The sequence below is a fragment of the Chlorocebus sabaeus genome, chromosome 7 (genome assembly GCF_047675955.1).
Source record: "Chlorocebus sabaeus isolate Y175 chromosome 7, mChlSab1.0.hap1, whole genome shotgun sequence".
Lineage (NCBI taxonomy): Eukaryota > Metazoa > Chordata > Mammalia > Primates > Cercopithecidae > Chlorocebus > Chlorocebus sabaeus.
In genome coordinates this window covers 60,503,744-60,528,834 of record NC_132910.1, presented here as the reverse complement: position 1 = coordinate 60,528,834, position 25,091 = coordinate 60,503,744, and the positions used below count along the sequence as shown (strand labels likewise).

The 25,091-nt window shown below is 40.7% G+C and overlaps 1 protein-coding gene across 2 annotated transcripts in view; it reads left to right on the top strand.

Moving 5' to 3' along the window:
• Positions 1-25,091, top strand: part of COL25A1 (collagen type XXV alpha 1 chain) — a 512,691-nt gene that overhangs the window by 295,676 nt on the left and 191,924 nt on the right. For both annotated transcript variants that reach the window (XM_007999508.3, XM_007999509.3), the window contains exon 5: positions 5,692-5,709. In XM_007999508.3, the coding sequence (XP_007997699.3) occupies positions 5,692-5,709 (18 nt within the window). The remainder of the gene's footprint in view (positions 1-5,691; positions 5,710-25,091) is intronic.

The following is a 25,091-nucleotide window of genomic DNA, read 5'->3' as shown; positions in this document are numbered from 1 at the left end:
CCTAATCAATATTTCAAAATAATATTGTACTTTAAAACTACAACCTTTCTGTGCCTATCTGTGAGTGTGTTAAATGGGAGAGCAGCATTTGTCCTGTCTGAAAAGGAAAGACACAGATTTATGATGTATAAAAAAAGTGTCATGTAGTGAAACTAATTGCCTCAGTCAGAGATCCAAATGAGTTTGTCAATTCAGAGCATTGTGTTAGCGCTTACTAGCAACTATAATTGTGACAATGTCACAGGATCCTTTGGGTGTCACTTTTCCAGCTGGAAACCTTTGTGGCCAGTGGCGCCTTTGCCTGAGTTTTGTTCAGACCCACTGGGCTCATTCTGCCCACTTGGCCTGGCAGGCTGTGCTTGGCTTGTGCTACCAGCCTGGGTCCTACACATGCCAAGGGTGAGCCAGATGCCAGATGGTGAAGGGTGTATGAATGAGTGCAGGGTCCAGCCACTGCACACAGCCAAGGTGCACTGGCTGCTGCAATGGGGCAGGCAGCTCCAGGTGCTGTCACAGGTGCCAGCTCCATGCAAATCTGTGGCTGGATAAGACACATTGCAAGTGGCTTCTGCTGCGGGCACCCATGTCTGGGCAAGGGGAATGTGGTGGCACCCAGAAACTTGGAGACACCAGAAACCACAAAACCCCGAAGAGAGAGTCACAGCCCTGGCTCAGGGAGGCCCTAGGTCTGGGCTCCCTGAAGGGCCACAGCTCTTCTTTTTTACTGATGCTCGCAGCATGGCGAGTGAGGGGCAGGTGTTTAAGCTCTGTTTGTGTTACAGCTCTGTCAGTCTTGCCATTTGGTGGGTCTCGAGTTCTTTTCCCACATTCAGGAAGAATGAGGTACATGGACAACTGGAGGATGAGCAGGACGGAAAGGAGACTTATTAAGCAACAGAACAGCTCTCAGGAGACCCAAAGTGGGTAGCTCCTTTCTGCAGGCAGGTCATCCTGATGAGTGTCCAGCTCTCAGCAGAGAGGAGACCCAGAGTGGTGGCTCCTTTCTGTAGGTGGTAGTCCCCATGTCCGTGTGAGTCTGTCTGAGTCTGGGGTTTTTATGGGCTTCAGAAGGAAGAAAGTGAGTGCTGATTTATCCATGGGCAGTCATGGGCAGGCCTGGACCCGGAACTGGCAGTCTGGTCCCCAGGCTTCAGGCCTTTCCTGGCTTGAAGGAGGGGTTTCACCAGGGACCCACCCCTTTCTGCCTAGGAACCTGTCTGCCTCCCACCATCATCAACATGTCTTCCATGGCACCTTGGCTGTTCATGCCAAGGGGCACCTGCAGGCCTGCACTGTGCTGCCCTTAGCCCCACTGGCCTCCATTCTGTTCTCATTGGCACTTAAAGTCTGGAGGTGGCTGAGGCAGTGGGGGGCTGCTATATCAGCACTGCCCTGATTATGCAGACACCCAGCTTGGTTGTGACAGTGTCTATGCTCAGCCACAACTTTGCTCCACCCTGGAGCCGGCACTGGAAGTGGGGAGAGGCCAGAGAGTGGGAGCAGGCACTTCTAAGTCTACAGGGGCAGGAGGGGCTTCCCAGGCTCCCTAAATGCAGGGAATGCCAGGGTCTGGAGCCATGGCTGGGCAGCTGCAGCTGTCCCCAGAACTGCAGGGCACCCGTCCCACCAACTCAGTAGGGGGCAGGGATCCTGCCTGTTCCTGCCCCCGCTGGCTTCATGGAGCACATGGTCCTGGCTGCACCTCCTCTGCTGCAGCCAGCATCTTCACAGCAGCCACTCCAGATGGGCCGCTGCTGCCATCAACAACAGTCCAAAAAAGAATAGTTAATATTGCTCTTTAGTTGCCTAAAGTAATGCATACTCCTGTGACAGGTCATCTCGTTTGTCATGTTCCATTGTGGCTTACTTGCCTCGCCAAACTTTCAACCTCCTTTGAATACTTTCTTGTAAAACATCAGCTACTGGCTGATTGTTTTCCACTTTGCTGTTCTGATGATCAGTTTTTAAGATCAGCTCCTCCTGCTGTTTCTTCTTCTTCCTGCTGGTACCTAAGCTGCCCTGAGAGCATTGCATTTAACTGTTGATGTACAGTGAGTCAGTGACCCGGAGCACTCAGTATTCTCCACTTTCTCATGTATGTTCCTGACTTCAGTATGTCTGTGACTTAACTGTTTCACTTGGCATGGCTTTTGCGTTTAATAGATTCAGGTTTTTATTTATGAAGCATTTTGGTGATTTGCTTGGGAAAAACTATCTTTTCAGGAATTCCGTTTTTAAAAAGGCAACTTAACAGTGTGTTTTGTGAACCCTAATCATAATTTATAACTACTCATTCAGGGTGTCCTTTAGAAAAAGTTAACCTTCCCAGTTAATTATCAATAGTGGTCACTACCTTTAAATTACAATTAACTAGAAAAATACTCAGTAGTGAATGAAAATATTTGTATTAATCAAACTACTTAGAAGCAGCTTAAGGAAATTCTGAGGTGTTTCTTTTTGATTAGTCTGGGGCAAAGTCTTTATCACCACATGCTGTCAGTCACTACGAAGTTTCTGAGACACTCTCCTGCTCTCCCTCTATTCCACGGCTCCTGCTCAGAGCAGATACCATTACCATATCCCCAGAAACCTCTCCTCTGATCATGGCCCTGGTTTTGCCAGATGGCTCTATTATGACGACTGCAAGACTTGCGCTGTCAGATTGTCTTTTTGCAGGTAGGTGCCTGCTAGTGAATAGATTGTTACATCCTAGTGAGTGAGAGGACCTGGCGTAGGCAGTCCTGGAATCTCCTAGAAGAGTGGTAAGGCCTGTGTTGTGTATTCTAAGTTTTAGATCAGAGTTACTGAATTCGTTACATTGTATGCTTTGTTTCTGTGGGAAGCTTCTCTATCAACCACTTCCTCTTTTCTCTCCTTTTCCTGTTCCCTCCCCTAACACACACGCCATACACCCCTGAAATTCATATTATACATTAGAGTAATCTGAGTTCCTTTAGTGCTATAAACTTTCCAATGCCTATATAGATGTCAGTTTTTAGTAGTAAACAGTCATTTATGGCTGTTTGTTCTATCACTAACATAAAATCCATAATGCAATATATATTTTATATAATAGCATATAAGTGTATGCACACATCGTGCCACATCATTTGGTCAGTGTAATGGCAGGAATGCAACATATTAAAGATGGACAGGAAAAGTCTGTCACTTGTAGAACAACCACAGGAGTCTGAAAATATCACAACTATACTAAACAAATTTTCGTTTGAAGAAATTCTTCCTGGTTTTACAGAATCCTGCATTTTAACTTTCACATAACACATATAAGAGATGTAATATATTCTGGGATTCTATAAAATATTCATGTTCATTTTTTTTTTTTTTTTTTGAGACAAAGTGTCACTCTATAACCTAGGCTGGAGTACAGTGGCACAATCTCAGCAAACTACAACCTCTGCCCCCCGGGCTTGAGTGATTCTCTCACCTCAGCCTCCCGAGTAGGTGGAATTACAGGTGCGTGCTGCCACGCCCAGCTAATTTTTGTATTTTTAGTCGAGACAGGGTTTCACCATGTTTTCCAGGCTCGTCTCAAACCCCCGACCTCAAGTGACCCGCCCACCTCAGCATCCCAAAGTGCTGCGAGTACAGGCATGAGCCACCACGCCCAGCCACATGTTCACATTTCTGAGTTTGCATTAGTTCAAAACATCAGAAAGACCAAAAGCTTAGAGCTGAGGGGAGTTGGTGGCGGGCGGGGCAGGGGAAGAGTGCACAAGAGTGACCACATGTTTGTAATTTCACCCAGTACATGGATCTGGAAAGATCCATAGTTACATGTAAGTGGTTCTTGGGAGAAAACCTTTGTAGCCAGCCTAGGCAACATGGCAAGAACTCAAAAAAATTTTTTTTTTTTTTTTTTACAAAGTTAGCTGGGCATTGACAGTGGCATGTGCCTGTAGTCTCAGGTACTTGGGAGGCTGAGGTCAAAAGATCACCTGAGCCTGGGAGGTCAAGACCACAGTAAGCTGTGATTGTGCCACTGCACTCCAGTGTGGGCAACAGAGTAAGACCTTACAACAAACGAACAAACAAAAAACCTTCATAGTGTCTCCACAGAAATCTTCTCTATGTTTAGTGCTGATTTTAGAGCTATTATCGTCAAGAAGCTTTACTGAACTGGCTTCTGTATATGTATCAGTTGGAGGTAGGAGTGCCTACTGGTCCTAGGTATGCTTCTGGAAGCAAAGATTCATGCTGTGGCAGCCCTGGAGTGGTTGGGAAGTTTAGAGTGTTACCGGCTTGAAGAATGCTCTTGTACCATAGTTGATCTGAGCAAGTCTATATATAACTGTCAGCTTAAACTTCTAGGCTGAAAGGCAGAATGACCTGGTAGAAAATGCATAAACTTTGAAATCAGATTTGGATTTAAACTCTGGCTTTTCTATAAGTTTGTGTAAGTTGTAACCTTCAGCTTATTTCTCTGAGCCTCAGTTTCTCCATCTGAAAAATTCAGGGCAGTTATGAGGAATAAATGGAATAGTATATCCAAAAGTGCCTGGCACTTGGTAAGGATGTTATTCTCTTTCTCTCTCTTTCCACTACTGGAAAGTAGAGGATTGGGGTGAGTAACATCTGCAGTGACTTGGTTTGGCTCCCCTTCCTAGTTTGACCTGCCAACTACATTTTCAGGCAAAGTTCTTGGAAATCATCTGTTCTATCCCCAGTGAGTTAGAGAACAAGTACCTAAGGAAATTGCAAGCCTGGAGAGAGGCTAAGAGAGACAGTTCCCGGGCCTTCTCTGGGAGCTGTATTAGCGCCACACTTTCCTGTGTGATACTTGGTGCCACACAGCTGAGACAATGAGACTGCACATTATTTATTTACTTTTTAAGATTTCTTAACTCAGTGTGAACATTTTCTTTAATCTCATCTAATACAAAATCCAGTTGGAGGTTATAAGAAGTTGATAGGTAATCCATACTTTTATTCACAAGTGATTGATCTTTAGTTAGAAGCATTTACAGTTATACTGCTTTGAAATTTTTGATCAGCTTAAACAAGAAAATGACATTTAAAATAAATTAGATTGGACAGAGGTCACATAATCTATTGACTGTGTGAAGAGTTAGGATGCATGATCCAAAGGCCTCTCATATCCTTTTAAAATGTCCTTAGGCTCAGTTATGCAAAGTAAAAGATAAAGGTTTATTTTTTAAACTAACTTAAAATGTTATTGAAATAATGAGAAATGAAAAGACTTGATGAGCTCTAACACTAAAGTATCTGCATTTATTTTTTTAAAATGTAACTCTGTCATGTTTGAATGTGTAGCTCGCAGTCTGTGCTTTGAATAGCTCATAGCTTGGGCTCATAGCCTGTCCTGGAAGACTCTTCCTTTAAGTAACCCCTTCATCACGATAATACTAGGTATGGTATTCATTTTACCTTCTCTTTTTCCAATTAAATTTTAGAGGACGCTAAAACCCTGGAGTCATTCTGGAGTTAAATAGACTATAATATCAGATTTTAGATAAATAGCATAAAGTAAAACTAGTAGGATGTGATATGAGTTTTTTAAAGCCACAAGTGAAATTTATCAGTAGTTAGGGTATTATCTTCAGAAATATTTGTAAATATTTCCAGAACTAGTTTCAGTTTCGGTAGTGAAAATATTCACTTAGGATACAATTTTGTAATGGTTTTTCTTTTTCTTCTTCTTTTTAATTTCAGGGTCAGCCTGGGCCTCAGGTAAGATAATTCTTTTCTGGCAAATAATTATTTTCAATGTAGAATTTTTCCAGTGTGGAGGTCTTTCTGCAAATCTTTCAAAAGATATAAAAAAGCTATGAACTGGTAATCACGACACCACACAGTAGACCAAATATTTCCCAGGAGTAAACCCTTGGGGCCTCTTCAGGGTTGTGTGAGCCGCATCAGCTGTTGGGCCAGATGGCAGATTTAACAATGTTCTATCATATAAAGCAAAACTCTTAACTGATCTGAAACAGTGCCACAGGACTTTAATGTAAGACAGCACGACATAAAAGTCGAGTCTGAACTGGTTTGCATTATGTACTGATTAATCGTGTACTAATAATGTTGTGAATCCCTGCAGACTCTGATTATTTAGACTGTGATCCTACCAGCTACTTTTGATTCATTACAGACAGATATTGAATTTTTAATTTAGAAACAACTGCCAAAGACGTGATTTATAATTAAGCATGAATGCAGTCAACAGAAAATCTTACTGAGCCCTAAATCATATTGAAGAAAATAAGCAAATTTTAGGAAGGGGAGGAATGTGGTATGAAGATGGAAATACAAAAGAAGAAGTGAGTTTTCAGAAATGAAAAGTCAGTACAAAAAACTCAAACAACAAATTCAATATCAAAACTAATTATAATGTGTAGGATTCTATAGAGAAGAAAATGCAGTTATTAATGTTTTACTTTTAATACTCCAGTGCCTATAAATAATATAATTACTTACTGAACTCATCTTCCATCGCTTTCCCCTTGATGTACCGAATGCTATTTCTGCCTTAGATTGTTTCACAAATAAGCCATTTTCATGATAGCTTTGTAGTCAATATCATGAATTATCTATTGTGTGCTCCACCTCATACCAGATCACAAGAATATTATTTATGGTTTGTATGATCTCTATATATAGATGTCTAATGAAACAAAAAATTCCACATACTTCAGTAAACAAGTTTTCACACCAAGCTTATGAGAAAGTTTGACTTTTAATTAATTTGTATTGATATCTGAAAATACCTATATTCTCATCATTTGTGATTTTCACTCTTGTGTTCCATGTTGGTTCAAGGTAATTATTAATGGAATAAAACCCATAGGAGAAAGTTATAGCTTGTTTACTAAATTTGAAATAACCATATTATAATGGAATGAAGACAAGTAAAAGATGTTTTGCATGGTTTCTTTTGTTTTTTGGGGGTTTTTGTTTTGCTTTTTTTTCTTTTTTTTTTTTTGAGACGGAGTCTTGCTCTTGCTCTGTCACCCAGGCTGGAGTGCAATGGTGCGATCTTGGCTCACTGCAACTTCCGCCTCCTGGGTTCAAGCGATTCTCCTGCATCAGCCACCCAAGTAGCTGGGATTACAGGCACCTGCCACCACACCCTGCTAATTTTTGTATTTTTAGTGGAGATGGGGTTTCACCATGTTGGCCAGGCTGGTCTTGAACTCCTGACCTCGAGTGATCTGCCCGCCTTGGCCTGCCTCCCAAAGTGCTGAGATTACAGGCATGAGCCACTGTATTCAGCTTGCATGTTTTATTTTATTTGATGCTTACAACAGCCTTGGAAAGTATTATTACCCTACGTGTGTGTGTGTGTATGTGTGTGTGTGCACGCGCGTGTGTGTATAAACATACAGAAACAGAAGAGATAAATTACTCACATGAATAACACCATTAACTGGGAGCTAAACTGAAGTCTATATCTAAAACCCTCATACTTTGTAGTGCTCAGCCCTTGAGAGAAGGTGGTGAGACAGCCGATGATAAAAGAAGTTGAAGAGTTGATTTTGAGAGATCGTAATCTTTAACATACTTTAATTTTTAATAGGACCTCTGTCTTAGCTGTACCTTCTTTCCTGCATCCCAAAGCAGTTCTTAAGAAATTGAGCATAAATAATTTATTTGAGAGATGATCCTAGAAAGCATCATGAGAGGGTGGAGAAATGACATAGGGAAGGCAACACCACCAAAAAATGGGTACCTCAATTAGCAGGTTACTGCTGTGGACAATTGGGGCTCAATCCTGCTGAGGAATCTTGAGAGACTGTGTAGACCATGTTGCAGAATCATTCCAGAGAGGGACAAGGAAGTTGATGGATTTATCCACTAATTTCCCTGCCTTTACTGTTGAGGGTCGCAGCTGGGTGCTGGCTTTTCAGCACTCCTGGCCTGCTATGAAAGGAATTTAGGAAGCCATAGGGACGTATGGGACCTGCATTCTAGCACTGTCTTAGAGCAGTTAGTGGTGGGCAGGCACCTACATGTGCCACAACATCCAAGTGTACGTGTCTTATAGACAAGACAGAGTAGAAAATTCAGATATTAATAGAAAGACTTGGGAAATTAAATATAAAGGCAGCATTAAATGCATAGTAATTAATAAGATACTAAAGAGAGTAACTGTAAAAAGAAAAACAGTCATAGTAAATCTTGAGTATACAGCCACAGTTAATAAACAGAAGAAAGATCATAAACCAACATTGGAAACCAAGAATGGACAGGACAGGACCAGAAAAACCGTGGATGATGGTGGCTGAGAATGAATGTATATCATGACACTTCAGAACACCTTCACATAAGGTCCTATATTTGCTATGGCTCTGCAGAAACATAGTCTGCCTAACTGCCTATGCTGGAAAATGTTGAAAATTTGCAAGGAGGTTGGAACCAGCATTTTCAAATGGTCCCATTCGAAACCTGCTCTGGTTTCCTTTGTTTTGGCTACCAGTTTGCCTTTAGTGGATGTGAAATCTCATGATCATTTAGTTTAAAATGTCTTCCTCACATCACAGTAAAAGGAAGTCAATAAATTGAGGAAGGATAGGTATGAGGGAAAACGTGAAGCCAAGATATACCCTCACATAATCTTTCCATAGCACAAAAAAGAAGCGAAGAGTTGTTGTGTCCCCAAGGAAAAGCCTGGCCTACCTCTTACGCCTACATCATCATAATATTTTTCCAAAGAAACTTCCATTGTTAGATTTGAAATTAAATAGCTCTTCATGAAGTTTTGCATTTGGTGCTTGATGGTCATTAGCTTTTCTCTGATACTCTTTAAATTATAGATGAATTTTGTATAGGCTCTTATCCATCTGTATATTTTGTTTTCCCCATTACCTATTGTAATGCATTACTTTCCTAACCTCTGCTCTGCTCTTGGGAAATTTTCTTTTACAAAAAACGTAGACCTTAAACTGACTTTTAAAAAATTACTCTTCAGCAAAATTAGTTTTATTTATTATTTTTTTAACTTTTATTTTAAGTTCAGGGTTACATATGCAGGATGTGCAGCTTTGTTACACAGGTAAACGTGTGCCGTGGTGGTTTACGGCACAGATCATCTGATCACCCAGGTATTAAGCCCAGAATCCATTAGCTATTCTTCCCAATGCTGTTTCTTCTCCAAGCCCCCACAGGTGCCCAATGTGTGTTGCTCCCAAGCCCCTACAGGTGCCCAATATATGTTGCTCCCGACAATGAGTCCATGTGTTCTCATCAATCAGTTGCCACTTATTAATGAGAACATGTGATGTTTGATTTTCTGTTCCTTAAATAGACTTTCAACCACAAAACAAATTTTATCTATCATAAATATGAGCACTTAGAAATGATATATGTAGTAGATTTGATTATAAATATCTGCAGCAGAGTTTTTGTATTTTATAGTTATATCTTACATTAACACCTTACTATAAGCCTACTTTTTCTTTGAGTAAATTTATATAAGCTGTACATTAAATCTGTTTAGCATAGATCTATAAGGTAAATACATACAGTGTATTAATGAGCAATATGCATTTTAAACCCAAATTAGAGGGTGAACGCGATGGCTTACACCTGTAATCCCAACACTTTGGGAGGCTGAGGGAGGCGGATCACTTGAGGTCAGGTGTTTGAGACCAGCCTGGTCAAAATGGTAAAACCCCATCTCTCCTAAAAATACACACACAAAAATTAGCTGGGTGTTGTGGTGCACACCTGTAATCCTAGCTACTAGGGAGGCTGAGGCAGGAGAACTGCTTGAACCTGAGATGGAGGTTGCAGTGAGCCAAGATAACTCCACTGCACTCCAGCCTGGGAAACAGAGTGAGACTCAAAAAAAAAAAAAAAAAAAAAAAAATTAGAAAGTTGTTATGGGTTTTTCAGTTGTTGAAAGCTTTCGTTTATTTGATCAAATTTTTCTTAAAATTTCCATGTTCTGTTTACTTGGCTCACTGAAAATTATCCTTTTCACATACAGTATATGTCTAGTAACAGGAACTTGAAATTTTGTCTTTTCTTTTTTCCTCTTCTTTTTGTTGACTCAAAATGATACCTACTTTTTTCTTAAAATGTCAATCCTTTTGATTTCTTTGATTTTATAAGATTTCTCACCTAAAATGTCAAAACTTTTTTGTTATTTATGTACAATTCAGTATAACTGGCCTGATAATTCTGTTCCTCTCCAGCTCTGGGTCTCCCTAGCACATGCTGTTAGCTGTGGGAAAATGGAACGGTATGGACATTGCCTAAACTTCTTCTTTCACTCTCCGTCTTCTTTTGCAACTAGTTAAGGAAAACAGCTTGTCATCTGTGCAAGGTTTCTACAAACAAATTCTTCCTTAGCCAACCCTTAAATCCACATTTCCCATCCCTGCCTGAGTCATGGCCATGCCATTCAGACTTTTCTTAGCCAGCCTACTGCCACCAAAAATCTACACTTCTGACTTTCAATGGATTTTTCATTAAGACCCTATTACTAATAATGGTCTGTTTCTATTGTACAATGGGGATTTCTTTTAGGTACTTTTAAGAATAGGCTTTTGTGGATTAGACTGGGAAAAGAAACCATATTCATATTGTGATTCCTACGGTAAGATATAATTAGGTTTCCAAACAAAATACTTCCTCCAAAAAAGGGTTGTAAATGTTTAAGTTGGGGGATTGATATGGTTTAGACCTGTGCTCCCACTCAAATCTCATGTGAATTGTAATTCCCAGTGTTGGAAGTATGGCCTGATGGAAGGTGATTGAATCATAGTGAGAGGTGACAATGTGGTAGCAATCCTCGCTCGCTCTTGGCACCTCTTCGGCCTGGACATCCACTCTGGCCATGCCTGAGGAACCCTTCAGCCTACCACTGCACTGTGGGAGCCCCTCTCTGGACTGGCCGAGGCCGGAGCCGGCTCCTTCTGCTTGCAGGGAGGTGTGGAGGGAGAGGCGCAGGTGGGAACCGGGGCTGCTGTGCGGCACTTAAGGGCCAGCATGAGTTCCAGGTGGGCGTGGGCTCCACGTACCCCACACTCGGAGCGGCCGACCAGCACTGCTGGCCTGGGCAGTGAGGGGTTTGGCACCCGGGCCAGCAGCTGCAGAGGTCACGCCAGGTCCCCCAGCACTGCCGCCCCCCCCCCACCCCCCCCACTGCTCTGGAATTCTTGCTGGGCCTCAGCCATCTCCCGCTGCGGTGGGCTCCCAAACAGCCTGAGTCTCCCCAATGGGCACTGTCCCCTGCTCCAGCACGCCCAGTCCCACTGACCACCCAAGGACTGAGGAGTCCAGGTGCACCAGTCTGGTGGGCAGCTCCACCAGTGGCCTTGGCTTGGGAGGGATCCACTAGGCGAAGCCAGCTGGGCTCCTGAATCAGGTGGGAATTTGGAGAACTTTTATGTCTAGCTAGAGGATTGTAAATGAACCAATCAGCACTCTATGTCTAGCTTAAGGTTTGTAAATGCACCAATCAGCACTCTGTGTCTAGCTCAAGGTTTGTAAATGCACCAATCAGTTCTCTGCCTCTGGCTAATCTAGTGGGGACTTGGAGAACTTTTATGTCTGGTTAGAAGATTGTAAATGCACCAATCAGCACTCTGTGTCTAGATCAAGGTTTGTAAGCACACCAATCAGTGCCCTGTGTCTAGCTAATCTAGTGGGAACTTGGAGAACTTTTATGTCTAGGTAGAGGATTGTAAATGCACCAATCAGCACTCTGTGTCTAGCTCAAGGTTTGTAAATGCACCTATCAGTGCTGTGTCTAGCTCATCTAGTGGAGACTTGGAGAACTTTTATGCCTAGGTAGAGGATTGTAAATGCACCAATCAGCACTCTGTATCTAGCTCAGGGATTGTAAATGCGCCAATCCTCACCCTGTCAAAACGGACCAATCAGCTCTCTGTAAAATGGACCAATCAGGAGGATGTGAGTGGGGCCAGATAAGGGAATAAAAGCAGGCTGCCTGAGCCAGTAGTGGCATCCCACTGGGGTCCTCTTGACCCGATGGAAGCTTTGTTCTTTTGCTCTTTGCAATAAATGCTGCTGCTTGCTCTTTGGGTCTGCACTGCCTTTATGAGCTGTAACACTCACCGTGAAGGTCTGCAGCTTCACTCTTGAAGCCAGCGAGACCACAAACCCACCAGAAGGAAGAAACTGCAGACACATCTGAACGTCAGAAGGAACAAACTCCGGACATACCATCTTTAAGAACTGTAACACTCACCGCGAGGGTCCGTGGCTTCATTCTTGAAGTCAGTGAGACCAAGAATCCACCAATTCCAGACACAATAGGGGTGAATCTTTCATGAATGGTTTAGCACCACATCCTTGGTGCTGTCCTTCTGATAGAGTTCTCATAAGATCTAGTTGTTTAAAAATATACGTAATACTTCCCTTCCCTCTCTCTCTTGCTGCTGCTCTGACTTTGTGAAGTGCTGGCTCCCCCTTTGCCTTATGCTGTGATTGGCAAGGAAGCTTCCTGAAGCCTCCCCCAGAAGCAGAAGTTGCTATGCTTCCTGTGCAGCCTGCAGAATCGTGAGCCAATTGAGCCTCTTTTCTTTGTAAATTACTTAGTCTCAGGTATTTCTTTACAACAATGCAAGAATGGACTAATATAGAGATTGTGCATCCTTTAAAGTTTATTAAAAGATTTGAACAGAATTGTAATTAACAACTTGTTATTCACGTGCAAGTGTTTATGTTAGGGAGAATTGTCTTGCATAGGTTGAACATTCTCTTTGTTAAGCTGTTCTTGCATTGCTATAAAGAAATACATGAAACTGGTAATTTATAAACAAAAGAGATTTAACTGACTCATGGTAGTGCAGGCTTTACAGGAAGCATGGTGCTGGCATCTGCTCAGCTTCTAGGGAAGTCTTAGAAAGCTTGCAATCATAGTGGAAGGCAAAGGCGGAGCAGGCACATCACATGGCAAAAACAGGAGAGAGAGAGAGAGAAGGTGCCACACACTTCAACACCCAGATCTTGTGAGAATTTGCTGTCTCGAGGACAGCACCAAGAGGATGCTAAATCATTAATGATAAATCCACCCCCATGATCCAGTTACCTCCCACCAGGCTCTACCTCCAACTCTGGGGATTACATTTCAACAAGAGATTTGGGCGGGGGCAAATATCCAAACTCTATCGTTCCCACATCATCGTATTCATAGTATTTATATTATACAGTGCAAACTCCTCCTTAGAGAGTAAAAAAAAAAAAAAAAACATTCAAATCTACTTGTATATCACACGTTATTTTGTAAAGCCTTCCAGATTAATAAGGTTTTATTTTGCTGACTGATGGTAAAAAGGGAAAGTATCTTTTATTCAGTGAGTGGTTCTGATCATCTTCCTAAAGCTGAAGACAGCGTAGATTGTTGAGAATTGCTGGGACTAGAAAGCTAAATTGCAGCAAATTCTTTTACAGTCGTAGTATGAAATTAAATAAGAAAGGAGACCTCAGGGAAGAGAGATGAGTCTGCATTTACCTAAATGAGTGAGAAAATGGTTCTTGACAAGGGAAATGAGATGGTGAAAGGGTATTAGAATTAAAAAAGCAATCCTCACAGCTGTGGTTGAGATGGAAAAAGGGCCAGGGAAATGAAGAGAGAGGGTGTTGCTGTGAATCTCCTGAATCAAGGGAAATAAAACTCTTGGAGAGGAAAAGGGGGGGAATAAAGTAAATAATATCACAGCAACCTGGAAAAATAACAAGTAACAACAGAGGGTAAAGGCAGAAAGAAGATAGAGAAATGAACGAAAAGGCAGATGAGCATTTGTATTTCATTTTGTTTTTGTTTTTATGAGATGGAGCCTCGCTCTGCCTCCCAGGCTGGAGCAATGGTGCGATCTCGGCTCACTGCAAGCTCCACCTCCCAGGTTCAAGCTATTCTCGTGTGTCAGCCTCCCGAGTAGCTGGGACCACAGGCGCCTGCCACCACGCCCAGCTAATTTTTGAATTTTTGGTAGAGACGGGGTTTCACCGTGTTGGTCAGATTGGTCTCAAACTCCTGACTTCAGGTGATCCACCTACCCACCTCAGCCTCCCAAAGTGCTGGGATTACAGGCATAAGCTACCACGCCTGGCCTTTTATATTTCAAACTAGAAGTAATGAGAGTTTTTGAGAGTAAGGCTAAATTTATTAAAATGAAATTTACCCTGATATTTGTTCATTAATTCATATTAACATAATTCAATTAACTACTCAACAAGTATTAGCCCCTATATACAAAGCACAATGTGCAAGGCACAATAAGGCAGTGTAATTGTGGTAGATAAACAGACCCAGTCCGTGTTCTTGTGATAGTTCTGGTTTTTTTAATTTTAAAAATTGTATAAATTAGTTTAAGTTCTTTGTAGATTCTGGATATTAAACCTTTGTCAGATGGATAGATTGCAAAAATTTTCTCCCATTCTGTAGGTTGCCTGTTTACTCTGATGATAGTTTCTTTTGGTGTGCAGAAGCTCTTTGGTTTAATTAGGTCCCATTTGTCAATTTTGGATTTTGTTGCAATTGCTTTTGAAGCCATCATTCTCAGCAAACTAACACAGGAACAGAAAAGCAAACACCACATGTTCTCACTCTTAAGTGGGAGTTGAGCAATGAGAACACATGGACACAGGGAGGGGAACATCACACACCACGACCTGTCAGGGGTGGGGGACAAGGGGAGGGAGAGCATTAGGATGAATACCTAATGCACATGGGGCTTAAAACCTAGATGATGAATTGATAGGTGCAGCAAACCACTATGGCAGATGGATACCTATGTAACAAACCTGCCCATTCTGCACATGTATCCCATAACTTAAAGTAAAACAAAAAAAAATTGTATCTATATTTTTGTTTAAAACTACTTAGTAGACGAAGACTGAATATACTCAAGATGTACAATATGATTATTTCACATACATATGTATTGTGCAATATAACAATCAAATTAACATATTTTCACCACCCATGTTGTACATTCAATCTTCAGAACTTGTTCATCTTGTAACTGAAAATTTGTGCCCTTTTACCAACATTTCCCCATTTCTGCCACCCTTCAGCCTTTGTTCTATGCTTCTATGAGTTTAACCACTTTAGATTTCACATTTAAATGAAATTATGAAATTATAAAATATTTATATTTCTGTGTCTGGTTTATTTCCCTTAGCACAGTGTCATCCAGGTTTATCCATGTTGTTGCAAATGGTAGGATAGTCTTTTTTGTGGCTAAATAATATTCCATTGTGTATGTATACCACAGTTTCTTTACCTGTTCATCAGCTAATAGACATTTAGGTTGATTCCATATCTTGACTATTGTGAGAAATGCTGCAGTGAACATGTGCATGCAGATTTCTCTTCAACATACTGATTTTACTTCCTTCAGATATATACCTAGCCATGGGATTACTACATCCTATGGTAGTTCTATTTTAATTTTTTGAGAAACTTCTATACAATTCTCCCTGATGGTTGTACTAATTGATATTCCCACCAACAGTGTATGAGGATTCCCTTTTCTCCGCATCCTTACCAGCACTTGTTATCTTTTGTCTTTTTTTACAGTAGCCATTCTGACAGGTGTGAGGTGATATCTCACTGTGGTTTGATTTTCATTTCCTTGATGAATAGTGATGCTGAACACCTTTTCATATCCCTGTTGGTTCTAGGTATATCTTTGGAAAAATGTCACATCTCTTGTGATAGTACTTTTAATGTTATCAATAATAGTCTATAGTGTGTCAAAGTTCTCAAATGTTGCAGACCCATCCCTTCCACGGATGACTTTAACCCCACCTGCAAGTCCTGCTCTGCATCTGCACATCTGGATAATCTCCAGGTTCAATGGAGACCTTAAACATGAGGCATTTAAATAGGCCCTTTACCAATATGCAGGTAACTCAGGATCAATACTGTTATTCTAAGAATGGTCCTAGAGTCATGCCTTAGTTCTCAGACAGTTAAGTTTCTGCCCAGATTCAAAAACCCTTGCTCTGGAACTAAGTCATTTCCTGGATCCCCATCTCTGCATTCCCTTTCTACCTTGTACTCTTCATCCCAGTTCTCCTTTCCCATTCCTCACTACTGCCAGGTATTCAAGTCACAGTACTAATACTTTGTGCAGCTTTGCCAGTGGCAGACTGAACAGTGGCAGACTGCCTACCTGACAGGATCTCACAGGCCTGTTTGTTTTAACCCTGGTTTCCCAATTGCCATTCTGCCCACTGTGAAGATATGCCTGTTGTCTGGCCACTCGTTGCTGCAGGGAGGCAAGTCAGGAAAGTGAGTAGTTAGCTTTTTATCTGTATCTGTAGTGCAGGCATTTAGGATTGAGTGTACTATCAACCAGCAGCATCCTAATACAATTATATATCATAGTTCTGATTATGTCACTCTTCTGATCTCAAAACCTTGAGTCTTAATATGTTTTTCATTTAGAATACAATAGAATCTAGATTCTTGCTTGACATTCAAATCCTCTTATCTGGCCTGTTTTCTAGCCTAATCTCCCATTAATTTTTCATTAATGCCCTTTCTAGACTATGCTTCCCCTGAAACAAATCAAAACATTTACTTCTTTTCTCTTCAAATCTTTCTTTTTCTTTTTGCCTTTTCTTGTAGTAGCCTTTCCTCCTAACCCCTGGACACACTCAGTTTCCACACATCCAAATAGGATACCCCTTCATATCTGAATGCTGCTTCTTCTATTAAGAAGTCTTTACTCTCCCTTAACTAAATGTAATTTCTCCCTTTTTCTGAATCCTGACAACATTCTCTCTCTCTCTCTCTCTCTATATATATATATATATATATTTTTTTTTTTTTTTCTTTTTTTAGACAGAGTCTCACTCTGTTGCCCAGGCTGGAGTGCAGTGGCACAATATCGGCTCACTGCAACCTTTGCCTCCTGGGTTGAAATGATTCTCCTACCTCAGCCTCCCAAGTAGCTGGGATTACAGGCTTGTGCCATCACGCCCAGCTAATTTTTGTATTTTTAGTAGAGAAGGGGTTTCACCATGTTGGCCAGGCTGGTCTCAAACTCCTGACCTCAAGTGATCCTCCTGCCTCAGCCTCCCAAAGTGCTGAGATTACAGGCATGAGTCACCAAGCCTGGCACTGTGTAACTTTTTATATAACACTTTACAATTAAAATAGAGGGGCATGGACCTTGATCAGACAGGTTACATAATTCAAATCCCAACTTTACCACTTGCAAGCTATCTATCTTTGGCAAGTTACTCAATCAGGCTAGTCTCATTTTCCTCATCTGTGCAGCAGAGATAATTATGTCTTATCTCAACAGTGTGAGGATTAAAATAAGATAATATATGTAAAATGTCTAATGTGGTGCCTAGTTCATAGCAATCACTCAGTGAATATTAATTTCCTTCCTCCGGTTTCCTCTTTAAATTGTGTTATAATTATTCATGAACATTTTTTTCTTTTATCTCTTTTTTTTTGCAGAGCTTTTTTAAAAATTATTATTCTACTTTAAGTTCTAGGGTACATGTGCACAATGTTCAGGTTTGTTACATACGTATACATGTGCCATGTTGGTTTGATATACCCATTAACTTGTCATTTATGTTAGGTATTTCTCCTAATGCTATCCGTCCCTCAGACCCCCACCCCTCAGCAGGCCCTGGTGTATGATGTCCCCTGCCCTGTGTCCATGTGTTCTCGTTGTTCAACACCCACCTATGAGTGAGAACATGCAGTGTTTGGTTTTCTGTCCTTGTGATAGTTTGCTCAGAATGATGGTTTCCAGCTGCATCCATGTGCCTGCAAAGGACATGAACTCATCCTTTTTTATGGCAGCATAGTATTCCATGGTGTATATGTGGCACTTTTTCTTTATCCAGTCTATCATTGATGGACATTTGGGTTGGGTCCAAGTCTTTGGTGTTGTGAATAGTGCCACAATAAACATATGTGTACATGTGTCTTTATAGTAACATGACTTATAATCCTTTGGGTGTATACCCAGTAATGGGATGGCTGGGTCAAATGGTATTTCTAGTTCTAGATCCTTGAGGAATCGCCACACTGTCTTCCACAATGGTTGAACTAATTTATACTCCCACCAACAGTGTAAAAGTGTTCCTATTTCTCCACATCCTCTCCAGAATCTGTTGTTTCCTGACTTTTTAATGATTGCCATTCTAACTGGTGTGAGATGGTATCTCATTGTGGTTTTGATTTGCATTTCTCTGATGACCAGTGATGATGAGCATTTTTTCGTATGTCTGTTGGCTGCATAAATGTCTTCTTTTGAGAAGTGTCTGTTCATATCCTTGCCCACTTTTTGATGGGGTTGTTTCTTTCTTGTAAATTTGTGTAAGTTTTTTGTAGATTCTGGATATTAGCCCTTTGTTAGATGGATAGATTGCAAAGATTTTCTCCCATTCTTTAGGTTACCTGTTCACTCAGATGATAGTTTCTTTTCCTGTGCAGAAGCTCTTTAGTTGAATTAGATCCCATTTGTGAATTTTGGCTTTTGTTGCCACTGCTTTTGGTGTTTTAGTCATGAAGTTTTTGCCCATGAGTATGTCCTGAATGGTATTGCCTAGGTTTTCTTCTGGCGTTTTTATGGTGTTAGGTCTTACATTTAAGTCTTTAATCCATCTCGAGTTAATTTTTGTATATGGTTAAAGAAGGGATCCAGTTTCAACTTTCTCCATATGGCTAGCCAGTTTTCCCAGCACCATTTATTAAATAGGGAATCCTTTCCCCATTGCTGTGTGTGTCAGGTTTGTCAAAGATCAGATGGTTGTAGATGTGTGGTAATATTTCCGAGAGCTCTATTCTGTTCTATTGGTCTATATCTCTGTTTTGGTACCACTACCATGCTGTTTTGGTTACTGTAGCCTTGTAGTATAGTTTGAAGTCAGGTAGCATGATGCCCCCAGCTTTGTTCTTTTTGCTTAGGATTGTCTTGGCAATGCAGGCTCTTTTTTGGTTCCATATGAACTTTAAAGTAGTTTTTTCCAATTATGTGAAGAAAGTTATTGGTAGCCTGATGGAGGTAGCATTGAATCTATAAATTACCTTGGGCAGGATGGCCATTTTCATGATATTGCTTCTTCCTATCCATGAGCATGGAATGTTTTTCCATTTGTTTGTGTTATCTTTTATTTCATTGAACAGTGGTTTGTAGTTCTCCTTGAAGAGGTTCTTCACATCCCTTGTAAGTTGGATTCCTAGGTATTTTATCCTCTTTGTAGCAATTGTGAATGGGAGTTCACTCATGATTTGGCTCTCTGCTTGTCTATTATTGGTGTATAGGAATGTTTGTGATTTTTGCACATTAATTTTGTATCCTGAGACTTTGCCGAAGTTGCTTATCAGCTTAAAGAGATTTGGGGCTGAGATGATGGGGTTTTCTAAATATACAATCATGTCATCTGCAAACAGAAACAATTTGACTTCCTCTTTTCCTAATTCAGTACCCTTTATTTCTTTCTCTTGACTGATTGCCCTGGACAGTACTTCCAATACTATGTTGAATAGGAGTGGTGAGAGAGGGCATTCCTGTCTTGTGCCAGTTTTCAGAGGGAATGCTTCCAGTTTTTGCCAATTCAGTATGATATTGCCTGTGGGTTTGTCATAAATATCTCTTATTATTTTGAGATACATTCCATCAATACCTAGTTTATTGAGAGTTTTTAGCATGAAGGGCTTTTCCGCATCTATTGAGATAATCGTAGTTTTCTGCATGTATTTTCTGCATCTATTGAGATAATCATGTAGTTTTTGTCATTGATTCTGTGTACTTGGTGGATTACGTTTATTGATTTGTGTATGTTGAACAAGTCTTGCATCCCAGGGATGAAGCTGACTTGATCATCCCTGATGGTGGATAAGCTTTTTGATATGCTGGTAAATTCGGTTTGCCAGTATTTTATTGAAGACCTTTGCATTGATGTTCATCAGGTATATTGGCCTAAAATTCTCTTTTTTTGTTGTATCTCTACCACGTTTTGGTATCAGGATGATGTTAGCCTCATAAAATGAGTTAGGATTCCCTCTTTTTCTATTGATTGAAATAGTTTCAGATGGAATGGCACCAGCTCCTCTTTGTACCTCTGGTAGAATTCGGCTGTGAATCCGTCTGGTCCTGGCCTTTTTTTGGTTGGTAGGCTATTAATTATTGCCTCAATTTCAGAACCTGTTATTGGTCTATTCAGAGATTCAACATCTTCCTGTTTTAGTCTTGGGAGGGTGTGTTTGTCCAGGAATTTATCCATGTCTACTAGATTTTCTAGTTTATTTGCATAGAGGTGTTTACAGTATTCTCTGATGGTAGTTTGTATTTCTGTGGGATTGGTGGTGATATCCCCTTTATCATTTTTTATTGCATCTATTTGATTCTTCTCTCTTTTCTTCTTTATTATTCTTGCTAGTGGTCTATCTGTTTTGTTGGTCTTTTCAAAAAAACAGCTCCTGGATTCATTGATTTTTTTTTTAAGGGTTTTTTTGTGTCTCTATCTCCTTCCGTTCTGCTCTGATCTTAGTTATTCCTTGCCTTCTGGTAGCTTTTGAATTTGTTTGCTCTTGCTTCTCTAGTTCTTTTAATTGTGATGTTAGGGTGTCGATTTTAGATCTTTCCTGCTTTCTCTTGTGGACATTTAATGCTGTAAATTTCCCTCTACACACTGCTTTAAATGTGTATCAGAGATTCTGATACATTGTGACTTTGTTCTCATTGGTTTCAAGGAACATCTTTATTTCTGCCTTCATTTCATTGTTTACCCAGTAGTCATTCAGGAGCAGGTTGTTCAGTTTTGATGTAGTTCTGCGGTTTTGAGTGAGTTTCTTAGTCCTGAGTTTTAATTTGATTGCACTGTGGTCTGAGAGACAGTTTGTTGTGATTTCTGTTGTTTTACATTTGCTAAGTAGTGTTTTAATACCAATTATGTGGTTAATTTTAGAATAAGTGCAGTGTGGTACTGAGAAGAATGTATATTCTGTTGATTTGGGGTGGAGAGTTCTGTAGATGTCTATTAGGGCTGCTTGAACTGGAGCTGAGATCAGATCCTGGATATCCTTGTTAACTTTCTGTCTCATCCATCTGTCTAATGTTGACAGTGTGGTGTTAAAGTCTCCCATTACTATTGTGTGGGAGTCTAAGTCTCTTTGTAGTTCTATAAGGACATGCTTTATGAATCTGGGTGCTCTTGTATTGGGTGCATATATGTTTAGGAAGTTAGCTCTTCTTGTTGCATTAATCCCTTTACCATTATGTAATGGCCTTCTTTGTCTCTTTTGATCTTTGATGGTTTAAAGTCTGTTTTATCAGAGACTAGGATTGCAACTCCTGCTTTTTTTTGTTTTCCATTTGCTTGGTAGATCTTCCTCCATCCCTTTATTTTGAGCCTATATGTGAGATGGGTCTCCTGAATACAGCAAACTGATGGGTCTTGACTCTTTATCCAATTTGCCAGTCTGTGTCTTTTAATTGGGCCATTTATTCCATTTACATTTAAGGTTAATATTGTTATGTGTGAATTTGATCCTGTCATTATGATATTAGCTGGTTATTTTGCTCATTAGTTGATGCAGTTTCTTCCTAGCCTTGATGGTCTTTATGTTTTGGCATGTTTCCAGTGGCTGGTACCGGTTGTTCCTTTCCGTGTTTAGTGCTTCCTTCAGGATCTCTTGTTGGGCAGGCCTGGTGGTGACACAATCTCTAAGCATTTGCTTGTCTGTAAAGGATTTTATTTCTCCTTCACTTATGAAACTTAGTTTGGCTGGATATGAAATTCTGGGTTGAAAATTCTTTTCTTTAAGAATGTTGAATATTGGTGCCCCCTCTCTTCTGGCTTGTAGAGTTTCTGCCGAGAGATATGCTGTTAGTCTGATGAGCTTCCCTCTGTGTGTAACCCGACCTTTCTCTCTGGCTGCCCTTAACATTTTTTCCTTCATTTCAACTTTGGTGAATCTGATAATTACGTGTCTTGGAGTTGCTCTTCTCCAGGAGTATCTTTGTGGTGTTCTTTGTATTTCTTGAATTTGAATGTTGGCCTGCCTTACTAGGTCGGGGAAGTTCTCCTGGATGATATCCTGCAGAGTGTTTTCCAACTTGGTTTCATTTTCCCTGTCACTTTCAGGCACACCAATCAGACATAGATTTGGTCTTTTCACATAGTCCCATATTTCTTAGTGGCTTTGTTCATTTCTTTTTACTCTTTTTTCTCTACACTTCTCGCTTCTTTTCATTCATTTGGTCTTCAATCACTGATACTCTTTCTTCCAGTTGATCGAGTCAGTTAGTGAAGCTTGTGCATTTGTCACATAGTTCTCGTGTCATGGTTTTCACCTCTATCAGTTCGTTTATGGTCTTCTCTGCATTGATTATTCTAGTTATCCATTCTTCCATTCTTTTTTCAAGGTTTTTAGCTTCTTTGCACTGGGTATGCAGTTCCTCCTTTAGCTCTGAGAAATTTGATCGACTGAAGCCTTCTTCTCTCAACTCGTCAAAGTCATTCTCTGTCCAGCTTTGTTCCGTTGCTGGCAATGAGCTGCGTTCCTTTGAAGGGGGAGATGCGCTCTGATTTTTTTGAATTTCCAACTTTTCTGCACTGCTTTTTCCCCATCTTTGTGGTTTTATCTGCCTTTGGTCTTTGATGATAGTGATGAAATGATGGGGTTCTGGTGTAGGTGTCCTTTCTGTTTATTAGTTTTCCTTCTAACAATCAGGATCCTCAGCTGTAGGTCTGTTGGAGTTTGCTTAAGGTCCACTGCAAACCCTATTTGCCTGGGTATCAGCAATGGAGGCTGCAGAAGATAGAATATTGCTGAACAGCGAGTGTTGCTCTCCAATTCTCGCTCTGGAAGCTTCGTCTCAGAGGTGTACCCAGCCGTGTGAGGTGTGAGGTGTCAGTCTGCACCTAGTGGGGGATGTCTCCCAGTTAGGCTACTCAGGGGTCAGGGACCCACTTGAGCAGGCAGTCTATCTGTTCTCAGATCTCAACCTCCATGCTGGGAGAACCACTGCTGTCTTCAAAGCTGTCAGACAAGGACATTTACATCTGCAGAGGTTTCTGCTGCTTTTTGTTTAGCTATGCCCTGTCTGCAGATGTGGAGTCTACAGAGGCAGGCAGACCTCCTTGAGCTGCAGTGGGCTCCACCCAATTAGAGCTTCCTGGAGGCCTTGTTTACCTATTTAAGCCTCAGCAATGGTGGGCACCCCTCCCCCAGCCTCACTGCGGCCTTGCAGTTAGATCTCAGACTGCTGTGCTAGCAATGAGGGAGGCTTCGTGGATGTGGGACCCTCCGGGCCAGGTGTGGGATATAACCTCCTGATGTGCCATTTGCTAAGACCCTTGGTAAAGCGCAGTATTAGGGTGGGAGTTACCCGATTTTCCAGGTGTTGTGTGTCTCAGTTTCTCTTGGCTAGGAAAAGGAATTCCCTTCCCCCTTGCACTTCCCAGGTGAGGCAATCCCTCGCCCTGCTTCAGCTCTCGCTTGTCAGGCTGCACCCACTGACCAGCACTGACTGTCTGACACGCCCCAGTGAGATGAATCCAGTATCTCAGTTGAAAATGCAGAAATCACCTGTCTTCTTTGTCGCTCATGCTGGGAGCCGGAGGCTGGAGCTGTTCCTATTCAGCCATCTTGGGCGCCCTCCTCCCAGAACATCTCTGAAGTTAAGGCCTGAGACTTTACTGAACATTTAACAGTTTCAATTAAGTTGCTTCCACATGGTTTGGAGATGGATACCTTTGTTTCCTTCATTATAGTAGTTTATTTATATCGATATTTAATCTGTGGTGAAAATAAGCAGTACTAACCCAGGGCCATACTTATGATATGCTATTTCATTTTGTAACTATTTGTGGGGTCCGAGGCTTGGCTTTCTTGGGACTGTCATAGAAAGTAGTTCATGGTGGTTGTGTACAACCCCATATTGCTTAGATATCAATATTCTTCCACTAATAAAGACTTTGATAAAAATTGTAGAAACTAGTCATATTTTAAAACTTTCTCAGGATTCTATCCTGTATTCTTTACAAAGATATATTGACCATGACTTTGGCCCAAATAACCCCATCAGTATCTTCAACAGAGGATAGTGAAATAGTGGGACATTGTATTAATGGCCTTCCATTCTAAGGCCATTTCTTTTGCATAAAATTGTTAGTTTCAAAGCCTCATAACTCTCTTTCAGAGTTGCATGAACATAAAGGAGATATAATTCCCTTAGGAATTTGGAGGACTAAAGTGTTATGCATGTTGTAATTCTGTATTACTCAGTGAGAAAAAAATGTAAGAGAAACCACAAGCAAATACCATCAGACAACTGCACACAGAGACTTGAGGCTGCCATTTGTACTTTTTCAGATGCTCTTGAAAAGAAGTGGAGGATGTCACTTTGCCTTTTCCCCCAAATGTTTCTTTGCTTCCTTCTGTGTGTGTATTCTAATCATTCATTTCATTTCACAGTATTGTACTAAAATTTAGAAAACTCAAGCTGTGTGTGCCTTGTAAAGAAATTATTCCTGAATAAAATATTGTATTTGGGGCAGCATTTAACTTTCTATTCATACGTTTTTAATTATATACTAAGCTCCTTCTAACCTAACACTTTAGAAATTCCCATATTTCATGTTTGTGTTCCAATCCAGCCCTTTTCAGATCATATAGCCTGACTTGGGGGCAGAGGGTGGGAGTAAATATACATTCTCCAAGAAATTCAAAAAGCATGTGCCTTTGCATGCATATGTGTGCATGTGTGTGCAGAAAATATTTTGCTCCCTACACAATAGAACTGTCATATTAAGCTAAGAATGTAGTCTATCCCAAAGAAATCATGCTAGACTTGCAAAGTATTATCATTCTCTGTTATCTGTATTTTATGTGGTGGTTACATTATAAAGAGAATGATAATAAAAGTCTTACTATATTAGAGTTTTTGATATTTTATGAAGTAGATGGTTAATATGATATGAAAAACTCCATTGTACTCTAGATAGTTTATGTCTTTAAGAGTACATATGGTATAATGGCTTACTTATTTTACTATAATCCATATTTCATTATTTTTACGTGATCATTTGTGTATTTAAATGGTATAGTATCATCTCAGAGTTTACTTTTATCTTAGAATTTTTCTCACTGAAATTAG